The sequence below is a fragment of the Periplaneta americana genome, chromosome 7, assembly GCF_040183065.1.
Source record: "Periplaneta americana isolate PAMFEO1 chromosome 7, P.americana_PAMFEO1_priV1, whole genome shotgun sequence".
Classification (NCBI taxonomy): Eukaryota; Metazoa; Arthropoda; class Insecta; order Blattodea; family Blattidae; genus Periplaneta; species Periplaneta americana.
This window is the reverse complement of record NC_091123.1, coordinates 26,751,882-26,776,780: the sequence shown is the minus strand read 5'-3', so window position 1 is coordinate 26,776,780 and position 24,899 is coordinate 26,751,882. Positions and strand designations below refer to the sequence as shown.

Here is a 24,899-nt window from a genome sequence, read left to right as displayed (position 1 = left end):
TGCGTGCAGCTCCGTGTTGTGTAACTTTCTCCATTCTCCTGTAACTTCATCCCTCTTAGCCCCAAATATTTTTCTAAGAACCTTATTCTCAAACATCCTTAATCTCTGTTCCTCTCTCAAAGTGAGAGTCCAAGTTTCACAACCATACAGAACAACCGGTAATATAACTGTTTTATAAATTCTAACTTTCAGATTTTTTGACAGAAGACTAGATGACAAAAGCTTCTCAACCGAATAATAACAGGCATTTCCCATATTTATTCTGCATTTAATTTCCTCCTGAGTATCATTTATATTTGTTACTGTTGCTCCAAGATATTTGAATTTTTCCACCTCTTCGAAGGATAAATCTCCAATTTTTATAGTTCCATTTCGTACTATATTCTCGTCACGATACATAATCATATACTTAGTTTTTTCGGGATTTACTTCCAACCCAATCGCTTTACTTGCTTCAACTAGAATTTCCGCGTTTCCCCTAATCATTTGTGGATTTTCTCCTAACATATTCACGTCATCCGCATAGACAAGAAGCTGATGTAACCCGTTCAATTCCAAATCCTTTGTGTTATCCTGACCTTTCCTAATGGCATATTCTAGAGCGAAGTTAAAAAGTAAAGGTGATAGTACATCTCCCTGTTTTAGCCTGCAGTGAATTGGAAAAGCATCAGATAGAAACTGGCCTATACGGACTCTGCTGTTACTTTCACAAGACACATTTTAATTAATGAACTAGTTTCTTGGGAATACCAAATTCAATAAGAATATATAAAACTTCTCTCTTAACCGAGTCATACGCCTTTTTGAAATCTATGAATAACTGATGTACTGTACCCTTATACTCCCATTTTTTCTCCAATATCTGTCGAATACAAAAAATCTGATCAATAGTCGATCTATTACGCCTAAAACCACACTGATGATCCCCAATAATTTCATCTACATATGGAGTTAATCTTCTCAAAAGGATATTCGACAAAATTTTGTACGATGTCAATGAAAGTGATATTCCTCGAAAGTTACTACAGTTAGTCTTGTCCCCCTTCTTAAAAATAGGTACGATTATGGACTCCTTCCATTGTTCTGGTAGGGATGTACAATACTACATGCAATAAATCTATACATGTGGCAACGCCTTAATTTCATAGTCGGATAGAAGCTACACTTTGGATTTTTTCCCCTCCAACAAACCATCGTCCATCAAAGGAACCATGTACCTTGGGTCCAGGACTTTACTTTCCCATCTGATGATATCTGCTCTAAAACTCAGTCTACGGGCAAATATGAGCTACAGAGAGCACTTCATTTAGGAACCTCCTCTCCAAAATTTCTCCACCCAAAACAGTATCAATGATAAAAGAACCAAATTCTAAAGATGTAATTACACTGCGAAGGTTTATTTATAACTCTGACGGATATTCATTTTGTAAACAGTTTTAAGGGTTAACTTACTAGAAAAATAGCCCTGATAATACTGTAGTTACTTGAATTAGATTAACAAAATAAATGTTTTGCAAAAATGACCACACGATCTTCTAGCTCTGAATAGGTGCTTTTTTCAAATGATCTAATAGGCTCAACTCCAATGCTGGCAGTTACACACTTTACCTCAAACACTCAAGAGCACTGGACTCAATTGTTAATCAAATTCTACTGTTGGTGAATGGTTGCTCACAAAGGAATATCGCTAGCAAACTTTCTACCCACAATAAGGATGTGAGAGTGCAAAAGGTTATAGAATTGCAATTAAGCTAATGGAGTATCTGTTGCGAAAGTCAACTGTTAATGGGAAATTCTTCAACAATCTGTGGAAGTTACTGATCCGAACACTGTGAAGGTTTAGGCACCTCATGCTAGATTCGTATGTTTAGGGTAGGACTCAAATTAAAAAAAAAAAATCATCACCCTCATAAAGGTAATGCATTATACATCATTACTGGTGTTTCTTATAGCAGGATTTCAGATTATTTACAGTAATAAGTAGTGGAAACTTTTTATTTTATTTGAAAAGTGTAATAGTTTTTTATTTCAAAGTTCAACATATCAAAATGTAAAAATGTGGTACATTTTCTATACTACTAATGGAATTAATTCTCTTGCAGAAACAAATCACTAATCCAAATTGTGTGCTATTCATCAATATCAGTGACATTCTATAATACGATGATCAAGATGTTTAGTAACTAGTGTAAACTAAAATCTCATCATGTACGACAGTTCTATGATTTTGTAAGAAAATTTGAGCATTCAGATACATATCTTACTAATTTCCGATTTAAAAGTTTGGATTATTATTTATTTTTTTTATATAGTAGACCCTCGATTTAACGAACTAATAGGGGCTAATTAATTAAAAGCGAATTTTTTAAAGGGTAATATTTTATAATACAACACTGAAATTTTAACACTACAGTACAGTACAATGTATTAATATTTTAATATGAAACACTATGCAGTATTAGGGTCGACTGTAAATAGTCAGTAATAAAAAACACTTTACAAACAGTTTTAGTGATAAAAAAAACCTCTTTCTGTTAGTCACTGATGATCTAAAAGAATATGCAAGCACTTATTTACTGTAGAAGGTTGCTGTGAATTAGTAGGCTGAATGAAGAAAACATCGATCTTCAGTTGCTTTCCAATTGCATGCTGTTTCTTTATTACTAAAGATCGAAACTGCTTAAAGTGTTCGTAATATGCAAATTTGGCGCGTATTTGTTGGGAAATAGTCTAGAAATAGAGATTTTAAAATATGTCCATTAAATCTGAAGTCCGTTAAATCGAGGGTTCTTTCTGTTTTTCTTCAACTTTAATTCATTTACAATCGTTACGAAATGTCGAAACTGAAGATATTCAAATGTAGATAAAATTAAACTTTCGACTGTTTATTTAACGAACTGTTTTATGTTAATTTTTATATAAGCATATACTGTTATCTCAAAAACAAGAAGTCAAAGAATAAAAATTACTAATTCAACAATCTGTATATCTTATAGAGTATATTAAAGTAAAATGAATACCTGTTATGCTTCGTAAAATAAACACCACACTCTTTCTATTTGTTATATAAATCTGAACCAAAGTGTCCACTACTTTTGAAGGGAAAGGGGCCATTTTTAAGATCGTCAAATGTCTTGTACTTGGCACATATTATCACACAAACAATACTAGTACAGTGTAACCACAATAAAACAAGTATGGTCTATTATTAGACCCTCAATGTAACAATAAGATTTTCAGACTAAATGTGTGAAAAAATTTAATTTATTTTATAGGAGTTTCATGAAGACAACACTTCCAAGTTTTTTTTTTTTTTTTTTTTGGTGTATGTGAGTGTATAAATTCTGACGATCACAATATGCCATTTAGAATAATGTACTCCGGCACATATGCATAAACATTCTCTATCTAGTTTGTTAATTTAGCTGGGAAGATATACACTGCATTAAATTGTATGAAACATTCCAATTACTGTATCTATTTTGGTTGGTTGCGATTGTTAAACACTTTATAATAAAGTTATTATCTTTCTGATTTGCCTCCATTTAATTTACTGTATATACACAAATAATCTGCGTCTTCGAATAATCTGTGCACTCTAATTTTCGGAGACAAAAGAAAATGGCTGTTTCACTTCTAATTATTTAAAAATAGTGAATTCTATAATGCTTGTTCTTCTGCCAAAGCTAAATTTATTCCACTTCAAATACGGTAATTCGAGAACACTCCTTTCTTTTGACTTTTGAAAACTTTGACTTCTGTCAGCAAAAAGCTTTGTGATAATTTTCATTTGTAGAAGGTGCACTTTATTCTTATGCCAGTGATGAATACGGCTTTTCACCCATATCGTATTCTTTTTTTTCCCTACTGTCCAATTGCTATTTTCATTAGCGTATTCAATACTTGGTGGAGTCCTTGCACAAAGAAGATTTAGTGACTGGAACAGCTAACCATGCCGATTGTAGGTAATGATGGGCCTGGGTATACACTCCCATCTCCCTTTTTTTTTTTTAACTCTATTCATAAAAAAGGAAATCTTCTACTTACCAAGAAACCAACGACTATTTTATCATCTGATAGAAATCATGCATTTTTCGTGTCAAAATATCTTTTGCAATTACTGAACCTTGGCATCTTAGATCAAGATTCAAATACAATAACCACTATACCACAACAGTTGGCATCATCTAATTTTGTCTATTACTGAAAAAGGCAAAATTTATATTCCAGTAAATTTCTTATTGTATATCTGTTGCATTTTTCGTGTCAAAATATCTTTTGGAATTACTGAACCTGGGCATCTTAGATCCAGATTCAAGTACAATTAACCACTATATCACCACAGTTGACATCATCTAATTTTGTCTATTACTGAAAAAGGCAAAATTTATATTGCACTAAATTTCTCATTGTATATCAGTTATGCGACATCCCATGGAAGAGTCAAACGACCACCTACCCAGTACAGGAGTAATGTATGATCTAATTTTATTAGATCTTTTTGTCTTGTTTCATTATCCTGAAGTTTGTACCTATAATTGTAAAACATCATGTATATAGTATTTCGTAATTCTATTTTCTTCAATCTATTTGTACCTACCATTCACTGGATTATAACTATCACTCAGGTAAACATGTCTGTTTCTAATTGTTGCACATGAACTTTAAGACTCTCAACGTAAATAAAGAACATTTTATATGCTTAACTACATAAAAATCTTTTTTATCCACTAATGTAAATAAGCTCAAAAACTCCTGTGAGATAAGAGAAAAGGCACAATAAGCCTCAGGCTGTTTGCTAGCCTTCAGGTCCTACTCAGAAAAAAAAAAAAGTTCCTATGTATTGGTATTGTATCATAATTATGACTATCATTGATAACTGCCAGAGCCAACTAATTTAGTTTCTTCTACTGTTTGTATCTTATACAATATTTTCGTTAGCAGGAATTTCAGCAACACGTAGTATTTTTCACATTAAAGAATAGGGTGTAAAAGAAGGCTAGAGGAGGGGGAAAAAATCTAAAGAATTCAATTTAAAAAATGCATAAAGTGTCATGTCTCGATAGAAATAAATGTGCAATTTCTTGTAAATGGTACAATAGGGTCGAACAGCTGGCAATACCAAATGTTAATAGTAGGAATATGTAAATATTTATTGGTTTCCACACATGACTTCAGCTTAACTGATACCTGTTTTCACTTTGTACATGTTTATCAATGGGTATCGCTATACATGAACAAACAAACTGTGAATCAGCGAAATTCTGAATCAACATGCCTCTATTTCTTCTTTAACTAGACATCATCACAACTACAATCATAGTTACTTTGTTACCAAGATCTGAGAACGAAGAAATGGTATGCCTGGGCATAGAATTTCACCTTTATTTATCTCTATTTGTGAATAAAGGAGTATCTTACATGCAGTAAATTTACTACATAGGTCCAAATGTTTTATTTCTCATATGATGCAAGCTACTGACTCCAGACTCTTTTGCCTAAAAATTCACCACCCTCAACCCAAAAAACATTAGAGGCGTTTGTCTTTATAGTAATAATAATTTAATTAAAACCTTGTATATGGTAAATATGTTCCAATTTCCTGCAATTCAATGCATGAAAATATATCTTCTCCCATACAAGATGATTCCACCTATCCTGTAACCAACTCATAGAAGTTTTGTTTGAACATTTAGGGCGCAGTTCCTTGTTAATAGTACATTATGCAACGAGCTTATAATGATAGTAATTAAGACGCAAGTATGGATATTTATGAAACGAGCACAAGCGAGTTTCATAATATTCATACGAGCATCTTAATTACCATTATAGGCAAGTTTCATACGACTTTTTATGCTCGACCATATTTCTAACTTGAAATTATTCAGATGTATACATTTTATTTGTATCTGACAAGATCGGAAGTGACCTTGTTCTAGGTCGTGAATTGTGAGATGTGCGCAGACGCGAAAGTATTGATTTTTTCCAAGGAACAATAATGTCATTGACCTTGATGTAATCCCGTTATTGAATTCGACATTGAAAAACGAGATGACAAATTGAATTTATTTGAATATTATTTACAATTAACGCTAATTATTATAGTAACAGAACATAACCTTCTGCGACAGTATTGGATTTCCAGCCTCCGTGACTTTTCGCTAATTCTCTTTCAATTGCATATCCGAGAATAATCGATACTTGCGGTTTTATAACGGTACAAAGCTGACTTGTCATTGGCTGAACACCTGTAAGCTGAGTTGTCATTGGTTGAACACCTGTACTTTAATGAGTAGGTGTACTTTAATGACATGCATTAAAGGACTGCTACCAGGTGTATAATTACTACATTTCGGCATGGTCGAGCATAAAATAATGTACAAAACAAGTTCTCCAAGTTTTAGTGATAAAAAAAATGTTATTCATAATTAATTTTCATATTTTGAAACAATTAATTCACAAAAGATAATGTCAAATATATTAAGTTCTTACTGGTTAATAGATACATAAATAAAGACATTTAAACTTGCAATTTCACAAAAGCTTTGTTCTATCGAGGCTGCACTGTAAGAGGTTGTTTGTCATTAATTAAACGTGGGATAGCAGCAGACAAATTAAGTAAAGTCTACTCGTCTTCATGCCAATATGCTGTATATAATATACTGTCAAACGTCGTAAGCAAATAATTTTCCAACAGATGTAGCAATTACAAAATTTTGCAAGTCTTGGTTGTTAATCACACACTGTTGATGGATTCTAGCCAGCGAGCGACACAGCACATGCGAATGCGGACAGTCCTGAGGAAGGTGCAACATTTGTTTGTTTGGTTTTTTACCTATTTTGTGGCATTGGCGGAATTGGTCAGTTTCGACACCACCCGGGTCAAAGCCCGGTTTTCCGCTTTCAATCTTTCGTTTTCAGCTTTGAGCTTTTGTAATTGCTGGAAAGAGCAAACATTTAAACAACATCTTTGAAACAAACCTTTCACCCCTCTCATATACCACACATTGAAAAATAAAAAACCTTCCATGTTAGTCTAAAAAGAATATATGACAAGCAAAACAAAATGTGCCAAATAAAACTGGAGACAGAAATAATAAATAAGTGATGAAGTATTTCTGTAAAAAGGAGAAGACTGGGAGAGATAAAGACGAGAAAACAAGATTTATAATTTAGATTGACGAACACAAAACAAACCACACCTCACTATCCTACTACATCGCAAAATCAAAAGAACACACCTTATCTCTGTTCCTAGTATATTTTAAATAACTACGAAATTCATCATAAGAGCAAAGAGAAGTGATATATTGGGTTGTAAACCTACAGCAAGATTCTAATGTTATTGCACAAAATAAATTAATATTACAACTATTATTTAAAAATATATAAGATAGAAAAGTTTTGGAAATCCACGACAACAGAAAAGAGATAAGAATTGTGTACAGAAGCTAATAAATAAAATAATTTTATCATGTAATGTAAGACAGAAAATACTTCAAGCTCAACTTAAAAACTTCGTGTAACATCTCAGTTCCATTGCAGCACATGCTGAAGGAAAATACCAAAGGAAACTCTGTAAAGTTTGAAGTTGACCACTCAACAATGATTATTTTTCATTTTAACTTTTAAATTATGTAAGGTATATAGACATCTAGGACTATGTATGTTGCATTTGTTATTATACTTCTATAATATAAGCACTTTAACACATGAAGTACCATCTTCTCTAGTTGAATGACTGTTACAAACACATTAAAGAACTTTTAGAGTACAGTGAAATGTCAGTAAAATTATTTTAGCAACAAATTTATACAGTATATAATTCTTTCATAGTGAACTGAACATCATTACTTTTCTCTACCGTGCATTAGGCCATGTGACCTGTTATAGTTTCATTCTATCTTTTCTGACGATCTTCTGCTTTTGAATTGATAGTTTAGAATTACGTTCTGGAATTCTATTCGGTCTCATTATACAAATGTGTTCTTTCCATTTTGTTACAATAATTTTGTACCAACTGAATGAATTTTAAGTCCACTTAAAACTTTCATTTATTTTGTAGCACAAAAATTGTAAAAGCAGTGCCTGCCAATTTCTGCTGCATGAAGTCCTTTTCCATTCTTAATAAACATGAAAAATAGTCATAAAATACTAAATCTATACTAATAATAAATCTGTAGCCGAAATTTTTCTGGTAATTTTCGATTTTCCAAAAATAATTGGTCCTAACATATATAATTAACCACCCTGAAACCGAAAATAGCATTTTTTAAATTTTTGTTTGTATGTCTGTCTGTATGTTTGTTACCTTTTCACGCGATAATGGCTGAACCGATTTATATGAAAATTGGAATATAAATTAAGTTCGTTGTAACTTAGATTTTAGGCTATATGCATTCAAAATACTTTATTTGAAAGGGGGGTTACAAGGGGGCCTGAATTAAATAAATTGAAATATCTCCCTTATTATTGATTTTTGTGAAAAATGTTACATAACAAAAGTTTCTTTAAAAATGATTTCCGATATGTTTTATTCTTTACAAAATATTGATAGGACTGATATTTAATGAGATAAATGAGTTTTAAAATTAAAATAACGCCATCTAAGATGGTGCAATGAATTAAGAACAAATGACTTCGTCTATAAGGGGCCTTGGACAACAACAATCGAAACAGGGGCCTTGGACATCAACAATCGAAAGCTATTAAACATAGCCTACAGAGAATATTTCTGTGTTTGTATGAAGTAATATCAGAAGCTAAATTAACCGATTTGTATAATTAATTATTATTTCACCATTGGAAAGTGTAGTTTCTCTAGATGGACATAATGCTATAATGTTATTACAGTAACATCTGAGTAAATCGAGGACAGGCAAGATTAAAATAGCTTCTTATGCACAGAAAATTTGATAGGCTATTTTGTACATTCGTTTTCTGTATTTCTTAAAATAATATTTATGTACACTCATTTTAATCTCAGAGAATTAACGAACAACGAGAGTGTATTGATTTAGTATGCAGTAATAGTACGTTAGCTTAGTAATCCATTATTTTATAATTCAAATTTTAACTATGCTCAATTGAATCGTGTTAAAATACATAAAATATATATGCAATAATTGCAATGCAAAAAAAAATTGGGTAATGAGCGAAGCAGATTATCTTGCGCTGTTGTAAAATTTGTTCCCTGGATCAAACATCCTATTTTAATTACGTAATTACTTTATATTTATTTCTAACAGGTGCAGCAGAGTGCAAGGGTACAGCTAGTTATTCAAATATAATAATACTGCATGTAAGAGATATCACTAGTAAATTCTTTTATATTGTTTCTCGTATTTGTTACCATAAGACACCACTGAGATCAGTGATATTACTTGCAGGTGAAGGCAGGAAACATATGTGGATACAATGGCCGGTATGAGAGTTCTGCCTATACCATTAATGAAATATTCTTTGTATGTCTCAATAGGAATCTTAGCAAATACAAGCATGCAAATCAACAGGTGAAGTCTAAGATTTCATATTATTTCAAAATTTAATAAAGAAAGACTCTATTTATTCTTAATTGATAACTCTGTGGCTCCAAGGCAAAATTTGATGTTATTTCATGGAATTTTTTAGGAGCAAGCATTTAAAATTTGAAGGACTGTACAAAATCATAATAATCATGTTTCATAACATCAGGTTACTTACTTACTTACAAATGGCTTTTAAGGAACCTGAAGGTTCATTGCCGCCCTCACATAAGCCCGCCATCGGTCCCTATCCTGTGCAAGATTAATCCAGTCTCTATCATCATACCCCACTTCCCTCAAATCCATTTTAATATTATCCTCCCATCTAAGTCTCGGCCTCTCTAAAGGTCTTTTTCCCTCCGGTCTCCCAACTAACACTCTATATGCATTTCTGGATTCGCCCATACGTGCTACATGCCCTGCCCATCTCAAACGTCTGGATTTAATGTTCCTAATTATGTCAGGTGAAGAATACAATGCGTGCAGTTCTGTGTTGTGTAACTTTCTCCATTCTCCTGTAACTTCATCCAGCTTAGCCCCAAATATTTTCCTAACAATAGTGTTCTCAAAAACCCTGAACCTATGTTCCTCTCTCAGAGTGAGAGTCCAAGTTTCACAACCATACAGAAGAACCGGTAATATAACTGTTTTATAAATTCTAACTTTCAGATTTTTGGACAGCAGACTGGATGATAAGAGCTTCTCAACCGAATAATAACACGCATTTCCCATATTTATTCTGCGTTTAATTTCCTCCCGAGTGTCATTTATATTTGTTACTGTTGCTCCAAGATATTTGAATTTTTCCACCTCTTCGAAGGATAAATCTCCAATTTTTATATTTCCATTTCGTACAATATTCTGGTCACGAGACATAATCATATACTTTGTCTTTTCGGGATTTACTTCCAAACCGATCGCTTTACTTGCTTCAAGTAAAATTTCCGTGTTTTCCCTAATCGTTTGTGTATTTTCTCCTAACATATTCACGTCATCCGCATAGACAAGAAGCTGATGTAACCCGTTCAATTCCAAACCCTGCCTGTTATCCTGAACTTTCCTAATGGCATATTCTAGAGCGAAGTTAAAAAGTAAAGGTGATAGTGCATCTCCCTGCTTTAGCCCGCAGTGAATTGGAAAAGCATCAGATAGAAACTGATCTATACGGACTCTGCTGTATGTTTCACTCAGACACATTTTAATTAATCGAACTAGTTTCTTGGGAATACCAAATTCAATAAGAATATCATATAATACTTCCCTCTTAACCGAGTCATATGCCTTTTTGAAATCTATGAATAACTGATGTACTGTACCCTTATATAACATCAGGTTATGAGAGAAAAATACCATATTTCCTCGAATATCCCGCACACTTTTTTTCAGAAATATAAAAGTAAAAAATACGTGTCAGAATCAAGTCCAAGTGTGATAGGTGTGTAGTTTGTGCGTTTCATACGTTTTCAATTCTGAAAATGAGTACCACTTAAGGCAGTGTTGGCAAACACCACGAAATTGTGACGTAATAGAAATGTAACCCGCACACCACTATCGCAGGGAGAAGGGTAGTGCAGCAAATAACAGTGCAGAGACGGACTGTGACCGGAAAACAAAAGCAATATAATATTCTTCTACTTATTAACTACACACACTTTTTCCGTGTTAACTTTTATTCTCCTATTCATTTTTTTTTTGTATTATTAATCAAATAAAATATATTTTCTTATTTACCATAAAAAGAACATGCACCTTACATCAGCAGATATTTGAAATTAGAAAAACTTACCAGGCTGGTCACGAAGTTGTAAATTACACTACATACTTAAAAAAAACGTCGAAGTATTTTACTCCGATTAAGACATAGAAGCCGATACTTTTTATTGATCGTTTATTAATGAAATATTCAATTTACAGGTAAGGGCATGGTAGTCTTTACATCAAGAAGAATAATGACAACGTACATTGTTCTTTTATATTTCATTAAAAATTTTACAACAAATTAAGTAGCCCTATCTCATATTTTTGCCATCTGCACAAAAGAAATACTTTTTTCCCCACGCTCCTTAAAATTAAGTTTTTATATATTAATTGTTTTCTGTTTTGGAAAAGACATCGAAATATATTATCCTACATACTTGTAACATTACATGTGTACGTACATCTGCTGCTGATAAATGTCTTGTCTTATATCGAAGTTAAGGCTGTAAACAGAGGGTGGGGTATGATGCCATAGTTACGCTTGAGTGGAGGCAGGGGCATGTGTCGCAACACAGCTTTTGGCGATCACTGACTTAAGATATGAAATTGCTATCATTTACTTGCATCAAAAAATTTAAAATTATAAAAAATGCGGAGGTACATGGAAATCGTAATGCGCACTATTACTATTGCAGGATACCGTGTAAACAGCCAATTAAGACAGACAACTGACACACACACACACACACACTTTCGGAATACTAAGTTTACTCTCAACACGAACAATTCCCTTTCATTGTAATAGACAACAGATTGAGAATAAAAGGTATGTTTTTTTTTTTCCTTCTTTCTAATTGACGTCGCTCAACTCAGTTCATTCACTAGATGCCGAGCTGTCAAAAAGATGAGCACAAACTCTGGCATGAAGCCACATTTCCCAGCTGTAGCCACAAGCATCTGTAACAACAGCCTGTTTGAATTATTCCTATTGAAGACTTCAATACTTGTCATTGATTTGTTGGCCATCTTTTCCATTTGACAGGAGTCTGTTCACTGCTGGAAACTGTGCAGCAGCATCATCCATTATGTATTGAATTGTTCAAGAAACACGATACGGAAATACCTAAAATTTTCATTTTTCTATACTTCAGTAACTGTCCCAATCTTTTCTTCCGCCTTTCATAGTTTAGACCTTTTGATCTTTTACAGCCTAAAACCAAGTTACTGCCGAATCTACCAAATGACTGACAATGTAGCACTAATTTATTAATTCTTGTCATATGCGTTTATCAATAAAATTGATACACACTGCAGTGAGACTTGAATACCTGCCTCGAAGAAAGTGTATGTAACAATAAATGAAGAGTATTTATTGCATTTTAAAATTTGTTCTCAAATATTGTTATGTAGTAAGTTTTAGGTTTACATTCTGTAACCAATGACTATGTCTGGCAATAAAAATAACAGGTTTGTTAATTGTGTAACATCTTTCTTTTTATGCAAATCTAGTCTTTCAGGTGAAGCTCCCTGTAAAGCAGATTTGAATAATTTCAAGGGAAAAATTGTTCCAGGGCCGGGTATCGATCCCGGGACCTCTGGTTGAACGTACCAGCGCTCTACCACTGAGCTACCCGGGAACTCCACCCGACACCGTCTCAACTTTTCCCTTTATATCCACACAACTCGCGTGGGCTGACGGAACGCCAGAGACCCACAACGAGTGCACACAATCTCTGTGTGACTTGGAATTGTGGTTTTCTGTTAACGTACACAGTGACGTATATATTATGCAAATCTAGTCTTTCAGGTGAAGCTCCCTGTAAAGCAGATTTGAATAATTTCAAGGGAAAAATTGTTCCGGGGCCGGGTATCGATCCCGGGACCTCTGGTTGAACGTACCAGTGCTCTACCACTGAGCTACCCGGAAGCACTGGTACGTTCAACCAGAGGTCCCGGGATCGATACCCGGCCCCGGAACAATTTTTTCCCTTGAAATTATTCAAATCTTTTTGTTTCATGAAAAGTTCGCAAGAATGCTACATATAACATTCTTCCAGGCAGGTTAAAATATAAAATGTTCACTGAAGAATATGGCAACTGAATGTGTATGAAATACATTTTACTTCTCAAAATTACACTGACATTTCACTGCATTAGGATAGTACAAATTGTAAAACCGCTATATTTTACAGGACTTACGACTTTGTGAATTATCACATAAAGTGATAATCATAAAGGTTCTTTCTTCTCTGGAGGTTCATGACCACGGGAAATTTCTGTTAGCAGTGATTTCTGCCCTGGATAGGAAGATTTCCAGTTTGTTACGTATGTAAAAGCGAAAATGTGAATGTTATTTCATTTTAAATTGGGCAGAGATTGATGCCATCATTTTCTTACATCAAAAATACTGGATGTAAAAATAAATAATTTCTCTTGTCTTTCATATAGAAATTCAAAGAGAAAAGTCAATATCAAAGAGAAAAAAAGAAAAAGAGTGCTGGGAGAAAAAAAAAAAAACATGCACGTTTGATGAACATAAGCCCTTGAATACTGCTATTCTTCTGTAGGCATAGCAACCTAATTCTGAGTGTGTTGGCACTGTTCCAAAATTCGAACTATAAATCAACAATACTTTACCGCAAACATACAGATTTCAGTCATCACGTAACTTACACAGTTTTAACCTAATTTTATCTAGAACACAGAATCCTATATATCAGCTTATACTAATGTAAGCAAATAGCCGCTAAATGATGGCACAGATCCAGATTTCTGAACAGAGGAAACTAATCAATAATTTAACCAAATTAAATTGATTATTATTATTATTATTATTATTATTATTATTATTATTATTATTATTATGAAAACATCTGGTACAAATCTCGAAGCCTTTTACTACGATTATTTTGAAGCAGCATTGAATATAAATATTTCCTAACCTAGTCTGTTTATACAATGTTTCCCTCAAAAACATTTTTCCTTCTGTAGGATATTTTTGTATTCCTTCCATAAAACTTTCAAATGTAATGTTAAGAGACTTATCAGATACACATACTATCTTTACTTATTAAGGGGGATGCGCTACTGAATTTTCTAATTTCTACATTTTAAGAGATAATGTAGTGAAATTTTAACAGCATATCATGATCATGATTATGAATTAATCAGGAAAATTTCAATGATCTAAGTCAAGAAATAACTCTTTTTAAAAATAAAATTTGAAAATAACATGTTTATTTTTGGAAACCGTTTTCTGGAGTCTAAAACAAGAGTTTTATATGTTTTTAATAGTGCATATTATAGCTGAAACACAGGTTGTGGTAATGGAGCATTGGAATTTAGCATACGAAGAGTAAAAAATACATTTCTTCAAAAACTGTCATTTTTCAGTAGCGCATCCCCTTAAGTAAATCCATGGTGCTACAGCCCATGAAGGGCCAAGACCGACCAGCCGGCTGCTGGCCTCACGTTCACATGCCGAAGCAGAGGTGGACGATCAATCAACCAGAATGGAGGTATCGTGTGGTTAGCACGATGATCCCCCCAACCATTATAGCAGGTTTGCGAAACCGGATTTTTGCTACCTATCATAGCTCCCCAAGTGCATCACGATGCTGGGTGGGCACCGGTCCCATACACTGGCCGAAATTTCATGAGAAAATTTCTTCCCCCATGAGGACTCGAACCAGCGTCATTACATAACACGAGTCCTAGGCAGGATGCCTTAGACCACGACACCACGGCGTGGGACAATAATAATAATAATAATAATAATAATAATAATAATAATAATAATAATAATAATAATAATAAAAAAATCCGCCTAACATAACAGGTGACCATATAGGTCCGGAAAACAATTTAAAAAAATGCATATATGAAATAGAGAGAAAAATCAATACAGTAGGTAGCAATCATAGTGCAATATGCAATTTAGAAAGTTTAAAATATTAAACATGATATAAATGATTATGTAAAATGCCTATGCATACCCTTAATCTCTAATAACTAAATTAATTTATAATTTTGTAACTTTTAGGCCTTTAAGTAAAATACAAAAACCACCTAAATCTTATAAATTTAGTTCTAATGAACAAAATTTGAAAGTTAAGAACAGGGAAACAGAGTTTGGAGCAGAAGTTGTAACAAAATCATTGTTAATAAAAAATCAAAATCACAATTTCACTGAAATATTGCCGTGAAGACTTTATTAAGTTTGAGGTGTAAATGAAGATTTATTTATTCATTTGTGTTACAAGCGCTGTACCTCAAACAGAATTTTTAAGCCTCAAGAAATCATCATGTCACAGTGGTCATTTCCCATCAGAGTTCTCAGATTGATGTTACAGTCTCAACAGTTTAGCTTTATATTTGTTAAAGATTTGATGATAATCTTCTGGAAGTACTTATCCACAAGACCACATAAAATTTAACTCTCTTACAAACTATTCCGCACTATCAAAATAAGTCAGCCTGTAATCGTTACTGTGCAAAACAATAAATTATAGAGTTTAGCATTTTCTTGCAATATATTTTTAGCCTTACTGTATCCGGATATTTTACTTCAGTTCGCTGATCAACATTTATAATACAGGTATACTAATTACGTTCCATTATTATAAAAATACGCAGAACAAATCTCATTAAACTGGAATTAAATTTTGCCATCAAGATGTTGAAGTACCAATTTAAGCAAGTCAGGATGTTGCATTATTTCTGTGAACAGACTGTACTAACCTTCAATTCTTCTTCCATCTCCGACAATTTCCTCTCCATGGCTCTCCTTTCACGCTTTTCCAATTCACTTAAGGAATTCTTTGATGTCTGAAATATATAACAAATATAGGCGAATAGTATAAATCAGTTTTCATAAAACAATCAATCTGGTGTACAGTTATGGTGAGGGAAGTTATATGTGGTATTGAATAATGAAATATGAACGAGAGAATGGAATACGAGTAATAAAACTAGAGTGAGTGATGACGAAGAATACTCTGGTCTTGATGGCCTAAAATACCCCAAAAAAAAATGGCCAGAGAAGTCAACATTTTAAAAATGATTGCAAGAATTCTTATTGATTCATTTCACATGGTATATATCAATCAATCAATCAATCAATCAATCAATCAATCAATCAATCAATAATGTCTGTCTGTCTGTCTGTCTGTCTGTCTGTCTATCTATCTATCTATCTATCTATCTATCTATCTATCTATCTATCTATCTATCTATCTATCTATCTATCTATCTATCTATCTATCTATCTATCTATCTATCTATCTATCTATCTATCTATCTATCAATTTTTATATCACTTACGGCATTTCTCGAAAGTAAACATTCACTAACTGAAAAACAAATATGAAAATGGGGGCATTTGTATAAGGTATTATCATCATTCTAGGCAAGAATTGCCAGATATCTCGAGAAAAAATATCCCACAGAAACAAACACACACTTCTTGACGTGGGAATAATCGAAATCATTCAAGGAGAAATAAATTAATAGTACATTAGTTTTGACAAACGAATTTCCATGTGCATTTTAGACATTCATTACCAGGATCAAACCTAACATTTCTATCTCGTCAAAATTCGAATTGCGGTAATGAGCTTCAAAATGCTGTTAACAATCATTAGTAATATTATTAATTTAATTTGTTTTGATTTTGGGGGCATCTAAAAAGGTGGAAAAAAAGAGTCTATAGAAAATATACTTACAGAAAGAGATTTTCTATCATTCAAATCTTCTTCAGTCTTCTTTAGCTTCTCTCTCAGTCGTTCATTCTCTGCTAAAGTATCTTCGTAATTCTTTATCTTATCTCTCAGCCGTTCATTTTCTACTGAAATCTCCTCGTACAACTAAAAAAAAAAAGTAAATTTCTGTAACTATTTGCATATAATAGACTCTAAAAATATAGATTAAACAAAAAACCTGTCTGGAATAAATCAGCTTCAGGTACAAGAAGTTTGATTACAAAATTACAGATCGGTATTTTTAACTATGAGCACAAGTGGCTTGAAAATACTTGAAGCATGAATCAAATTGACAAATATCTAAACAAAGCTTCAGATATGGATCTCATGAATACAAATTATGATAACACACAGATGCTCAGCTTAGTGATCAAAGAGATTGTTAATTTCGTGTAAATTAAATTATGTTTTATTTAACGACGCTCACAACTGCAGTGGTTATATCGGCATTCCTTATCTGCAAGACAAGAGCATACCATGACCCGAGTAACTCATGCGAGTGAACATTGTGCAGCAAGAAATGTGAACACTATCATATTGAACTATGCGCCAAAAGAACAAAATCAATAAGCGAGTACGCAAAAACAAAAGTAAATTAAATGCAATCTAAATGGCCATTTGGGTGCAATAAATATATTAAAATATTATATCAGCATTGCCGGTGTGCAGGAATTTTGTCCTGCAGTAATTCCTTTACATGTCAGCAAATCTACTGACATGAGCACACTTAAATGTCATCGACCTGGGCCGGGATCGAACCTGCAACCTCGGGCACAGAAAACCAGCGCTCTACCGACTGCGCCACCCAGGCCGACGTTAATTCCTTGTGAACTGCTTAGTTACTGCAGTGCAGTCATTAGCAGTCTTGCTTTCCAGTATTTTGAAATTACACTAGAACCTCGTTAATTAGGACTAATTGGGTGGAATAAGTTGTCCCAGTTAACGTAAGTCCGGATTAACTGAAATGGTGTAAAATAACAGTAGAAAGTGCATTAAAACACTGTTTACAGAAAAATACACGTCTATTACATGTATCCTGAGTACTAAATGCATACTGTGGTTGTTATGCTTTATTTAACGTCTCTTTAAAGGTAAAGACTATTCTATCTTAATATGATACTGAGACATAACAATGGCATAAGAAGAGCAGAGAATGGCAGCATCTGATGTACAATACGCACATCTACACATATTGATAATTAGGGCTAGGATTTTGATGAAATTGCATCTTCTTTCTAGTAACCCAGAAACATAGCCGCTTTAGTATTTAAATGTTATGTGATAAACTGAGTGTTTTAAGACATATTTGTTAGGGCATTTTTTTTTTTTTTTGCATTTTTTGCCTGTTTCAACTCATAAGAGTATCTTTTGTGTTATTCAGACATTTTTGAGGCATTTTCATTTAATTTTGGCCACAAATCCCCATTATTAATATGAAATAATGTCTATTTCCTTTGATATTTTGTCTACATATTTTGTCCATTAATAAAATCAGCAGTAAAAAAGGTCGAATTTATCAGTGACAGGTTATCATATTTAGTACTTAAGGGTAGATGGTGCGACATCATAGTTATAAATGCTCACGCCCCTACAGAAGAGAAAGACGACTATATAAAGGATAGCTTCTATGAGGAATTGGAACATACTTTTGATCAGTTCCCTAGATATCATATGAAAATTTTATTGGGGGATTTCAACGCTAAAGTAGGACGGGAGGATATTTTTAGACCAACTATTGGAAAAGAGAGCCTACACGCAATTAGTAGTGACAATGGAGTTAGATTAGTCAACTTTGCCACATCGAAAAATTTAATTGTCAAAAGTACAACATTCCCCCATAAGGATATACATAAATATACTTGGACTTCTCCAGATGGATTGACACACAACCAAATAGATCACGTCTTGATAGATAAACGGAGACATACTAGTATAGTAGATATTCGAACTTTCAGAGGTGCAGACTGTAATTCTGACCATTATTTGGTGATTGGAGAATTAAGAGAAAGATTATCAGTAGCCAAGCGAGTAGAGCAACAAGTTAATATTACTAAATTCAATATTTTGAAATTAAAGGACGAGGAAGCTAAGCAAAATTATCAGGTCGAAATTTCGAATAGGTTTGCCACTTTAGAAAGTTCCGACGAAGTTGAGAAAGAATTAGATGTTAATAGCGTGTGGGAAAATATCAGAGATAGTATCAAAATTGCAGCTGAGCAGAGCATAGGTTATTATGAAACTAAGAAAAAGAAACCGTGGTTTGATGAAGATTGTTGCATGGTAGTAGAAAGAAGGAAACAGGCAAAATTGAAATTCTTACAGGATCCAGTTGAGGAGAATAGAGATAATTATTTCAATGAAAGACGGGAAGCAAGTCGTACACTTAGGAATAAAAAGAGAGGTTACTTGAAGGAAAAACTGAATGAGGTAGAAACAAATAGTAAGAATAAAAACATTCGAGATTTATATAAGGGTATAAAGGAATTTAAGAACGGATATCAGTCAAGGGTAAACGTGATCAAGGATGAGAATGGTGACTTGCTTGCAGACTCTTCATCAATCCTAAACAGATGGAAAAACTATTTTGCGCAACTACTAAATGTACATAGGCCAAATAGAAATGATCGGGACGATATTGAAATACAAACTGCTGAGCCATTTATACCCGAACCCACGATTTCAGAAGTCGAAATTGCGATAGAAAATCTGAAAAAGTACAAGTCTCCAGGTATCGATCAAATTCCAGCAGAATTAATACAAGAGGGTGGAAGTGCATTATATAGCGAAATTTATAAACTTGTACTTGCTATTTGGGAAAAGGAAATTGTACCAGAACAATGGAAGGAGTCCATAATTGTACCTATTTTTAAAAAGGGGGACAAAACGAACTGTGGTAACTTTCGAGGAATATCACTTTTGTTGACGTCGTACAAAATTTTGTCCAATATTCTTTTGAGGAGATTAACTCCGTACGTAGATGAAATTATTGGGGATCATCAGTGCGGTTTTCGGCGTAATAGATCGACTATTGATCAGATTTTTTGTATTCGGCAGATAATGGAGAAAAAATGGGAGTATAAGGGTACAGTACATCAGTTATTCATAGATTTCAAAAAGGCATATGACTCGGTTAAGAGGGAAGTATTATATGATATTCTTATTGAATTTGGTATTCCCAAGAAACTAGTTCGATTAATTAAAATGTGTCTCAGTGAAACATACAGCAGAGTCCGTATAGGTCAGTTTCTATCTGATCCTTTTCCAATTCACTGCGGGCTAAAGCAGGGAGATGCACTATCACCTTTACTTTTTAACTTCGCTTTAGAATATGCCATTAGGAAAGTTCAGGATAACAGGCAGGGTTTGGAATTGAACGGGCTACATCAGCTTCTTGTCTATGCAGATGACGTGAATATGTTAGGAGAAAATACACAAACGGTTAGGGAAAACACGGAAATTTTACTTGAAGCAAGTAAAGCGATCGGTTTGGAAGTAAATCCCGAAAAGTATATTACCGGTTGTTCTATATGGCTGTGAAACTTGGACTCTCACTCTGAGAGAGGAACATAGGTTAAGGGTGTTTGAGAATAAGGTGCTTAGGAAAATATTTGGGGCTAAGCGGGATGAAGTTACAGGAGAATGGAGAAAGTTACACAACACAGAACTGCACGCATTGTATTCTTCACCTGACATAATTAGGAACTTGAAATCCAGACGTTTGAGATGGGCAGGGCATGTAGCACGTATGGGCGAATCCAGAAATGCATATAGAGTGTTAGTTGGGAGACCGGAGGGAAAAAGACCTTTAGGGAGGCCGAGACGTAGATGGGAGGATAATATTAAAATGGATTTGAGGGAGGTGGGGTATGATGATAGAGACTGGATTAATCTTGCACAGGATAGGGACCGCTGGCGGGCTTATGTGAGGGCGGCAATGAACCTTCGGGTTCCTTAAAAGCCATTTGTAAGTAAGTAAGTAAGTAAGTAATACCCATTATTTTTTATTTGGTTGTTTAACGACGCTGTATCAACTACTAGGTTATTTAGCGTCGAGATTGGTGACAGCAAGATGATATATGGCGGGATGAGGCCGAGGATTCGACATAGATTACCTGACATTTGCCTTACGGTTGGGAAAAACCTCGGAAAAACCCAACCAGATAATCAGCCCAATCGGGAATCGAACCCGCGCCCGAGTACAACTCTGGATCGGCAGGCAAGCGCCTTAACCGACCGAGCTACGCCGGTGGCTAATACCCATTATTTTGTATAATATTTTAATCGTTTTTCTACATAAATATTGCCCTTTTAACGTAGTACACCCCATGTAATGGATCAGTCCAACCATCCCTTCAATATAGACTTCTCTATACTTACTAATTCCGTATAAGAGTGGCCTTGTGGTGGACTACATGGAAACTACATCAGGTAAAATAATTAATTAAAGTGTAGTATTTAGAAAAAATTGTGTAAATTAAATAAACTTAAATGCTGATAGCAGAATTTAATTTAATTACCAGTCTAAATATTAAGTAGCACAAAATTCCTTTTCCTACTAAGCCAATTTTAGAATGTAAGATCAATTTTTAGGGCATTTTTGAAAGATTTTTAGATCATGAATGGATTGTTTTTAGGACATTTTTTCATGATTTATAGGTCATCAAAATCCTAGCCCTACTGATAATGAACAAAGATTTCACCAAAGGAAACTATTCATCGATGGAAAATAATGAATCTTACCCATTACCTTTACCCTGCCTCTTTTAGACTATGCAACATTAACAGCACAGTATTTATGCCTACATCCAAAATAGTGTTTCGATGACTTCCCTCTTACAGACAGAACAAAATGAGAGGCCAGTTAGGAATTTTCAGTCTGCTAGACAAGGTATTTGAACACCAAACAAACTGGTTTACACATAGAGAACAGAGATCAGCAGAATTCCTCGTAGAATATACAAGCATACACCCACACAAAAAGTACAATCTGTGAGTATAAGTTTTATTGCTTCTTGTAGACAGAAGAGGGAGAGGAGGACTAGGACAAAAATAACGACAGTTTAGGAAATCAATTTTTCCACAAGGGAAATGGGGAAAACGTAAACAAAAACTGGATAGTTAAAGTTTAACGAATTAATGGCCCAACATATATGCAGACACAGATTTCAAAATTTCGAGAAAAGGTATTTTGAGATATTCTATAAATAGTGTAAAACTTCAGAGTTCTTGCTTGAAGTACGCACGAGATATGATTTATTTATGTTTATCTTTACTCAAAAAGATTTCTTCATGGGATATTACGTAAAACAGAATGATAAGTTACAAAATAAATGTTCTGAAACATACAATATAATATTTTTATATAGTGATATGCAGGGAACGGATTTATATGGACTAAAAATATATGAAATATGTAAATATATATGTAGTTATTTTTACCAAAATATGGAATTAAATATGGATTTTTACCAAAATATGGAATTAAATATGGACTTAAAATTATAAAAAAATGACTATGTACGTTAAATATTGGTACATTTTAATCAAACTAAACAAAAAATATAATGGACGTACCTTATCTTCCAATGTAGTTTCAACAAAACACAATTTTTATTGTCTGTTACCATAACAATAGGTTACAAACATTTCTTTCAAGTGCTGAAAAGTGAATCTTCTTCTATTGTCTCTGAGGATAGATTTATACTGACTAAAAGAGCGTTCGACGTCACAAGAAGTAACTGGTACATAATTCAATTTCACAATGTCTGCTGGGGATAAGTCCAAGTTAATCTTCACTGTTGATTCACCACTCATCACAGCAACAACCTTTTGTAGTTCTTCATATCCAGGGTTTTTTGAAAGTACAGTGTCCACCTTAGCTCTTACTGCATCTGCAACTTTACCTCTACCACGATTCAGTTGTTCCACAGTACTATTTATAATTTCAAAACTTTCAGATAGTGAAAGGTGCCTATTTTGGAGACTTTTGAGCGTTTTTATGATGCATGAAAATGTATGCTGAATGTGAGCTAAGTCATTCTTCACACTTATGTCACAGGTAACTGTTTTCGCAGTATCAATTGAGACTGCATCTTCAGAGTCCAATGCAAGGAGAACATTGTTAATAGAGTCTATATGTTCGGCATAATATTCAACTGCTTCTAGCCATGTACCCCATCTAGTTAAAATTGGCTTTGGTGGCAATGGAATTTCAGGGTACATTTCTTTCAACACGTTAACTCTACTGGGAGCTTTGAGAAATACTTTTTTCACTGATGAAATCAACAAATCTACTTTAGGGAAATTGTCTCTGACCACTTCTGCCACACGATGAAATGCATGCGCCACACAAGTAAAATGAGTCAATTTAGGATATACAACAGATAATGCTTGTCCAGCTTTGACCATATAAGGGGCAGCATCGCTAATAAAGAATAACACATTATCGTACATAATACCCTTTGGCCACAGGATACCCATAGCTTCGTTGAACAGTTTAACTATAGTTTTGTTATTGCACTTTTCTAGAACATCACAATGTAAAAGAATTCGTTCAGAATATTGTTCACTTAACAAACCGATAACTACATTACCAACAAGTCTACCTTCTTTGTCGGGAGTCTCATCAATGGAAACCCAAATTGAACTATCTTTAATTTCATCTCTTATCTTCTGTATTGTCTCATCGTAGATGGATGGAGCATACGTCTTCCTAAGTGTTGACTCATCCGGGATTGTATGTTGAGTATATTTTTCAAGGAATTCCCTGAAGACCTTATTCTTTAGTTTGTAGAGAGGAATATCAGCAGAGATGAGAGAACGGCACAGGTCGATGTTAAACTCAGATCTTACATTCGATGTTGTTGGTTGTGTTAAAAACAATTGTCTCTGCTTGGAATTTAGTTGTTTGTTGGCCTGATGTTTACTAGTTGTAATGTGTTGTTGCACCAGGAACTTTTGTGTAGATGATACTGCACACTGACACAAATTACAAAATAATATTTTATTGTCAGTTGATAAACCATCTTCTTTAAATTCTGAAATGTAACTTGTTAGTTTTGATTTTAAATTGACTGAATGACGTACTTTTGGCATATTTACCGTCTTTATAGTATGATTTACAAAACTGAACCTATGTGTACTCTGACTGGCATTTAACTGTTGAGCTGCACAACTGAAGTCTGTTAAAAATTTTAAATTAAATTAATACAGTTTTGTAACTTACTTTCCCATTGTTGATAGGACTGCTAATTTTCAAATAACTCTGATGTTAAAGGGATTACTGAACATGTGTTTAAATCTCTATTGTTGAAATGTATTTTTAAAAGTTAATGGAATTTTGTTTTGTTTTATTGTTAAACCTAATATAATATGGACTGTTTTATATGAAATATGGAAAATATATGGAAATTAACGAAAATATGTACTAAACTCTAAAATATGGAAAAATATGGAAAATAAAAGTAGGATTTTTCAACCCTACACATTGTGAAACATAAAGATAATGCAAAATATAAATTATATTAGCTTTATAAGTAAATATGTATTTACATATAAATCCTTTCCCTGGTGATATGAATTGAATATACACTTACGATATCCACTTAAAACTTCGGCAAGAGAAAGTTAAAACAAGATTGGTAAATCAATTACAATTATTGTAACTTGTATTTTAATATTTATTTATTTATTCATTTATTCGAATGACAGGTACATAGATAACTTATCTTTGACCTAAACACAACCTCAAGATTAAAACAATTAACTTGATACAACTTAAAATTAAATCTAATAAAGGAACTAAACAAAAACCTTAAAGAACTAAAAACTAAGAACTAAACAGAGGCATGAGGCTTCTCGCCTCCCAGTATCTGGCACATTCTGTCAGTGATTTTAGAGCTGGGCAGCATTGGAGATG

General features: G+C 33.6%; 1 protein-coding gene across 7 annotated transcripts in view; it reads right to left on the bottom strand.

Annotated features, from left to right (window-relative positions):
• Positions 1 to 24,899, bottom strand: part of LOC138703000 (protein phosphatase 1 regulatory subunit 12A-like) — a 227,099-nt gene that overhangs the window by 14,368 nt on the left and 187,832 nt on the right. For 6 of the 7 annotated variants that reach the window (XM_069830481.1, XM_069830487.1, XM_069830482.1 and 3 more), the window contains 3 exons: positions 16,946 to 17,086; positions 15,963 to 16,049; positions 6,836 to 6,940 (listed from right to left, as the gene is read on the bottom strand). In XM_069830481.1, coding sequence (XP_069686582.1) covers positions 6,836 to 6,940; positions 15,963 to 16,049; positions 16,946 to 17,086 — 333 coding nt within the window. The remainder of the gene's footprint in view (positions 1 to 6,835; positions 6,941 to 15,962; positions 16,050 to 16,945; positions 17,087 to 24,899) is intronic. The other variant, XM_069830483.1, reaches the window with a different exon arrangement.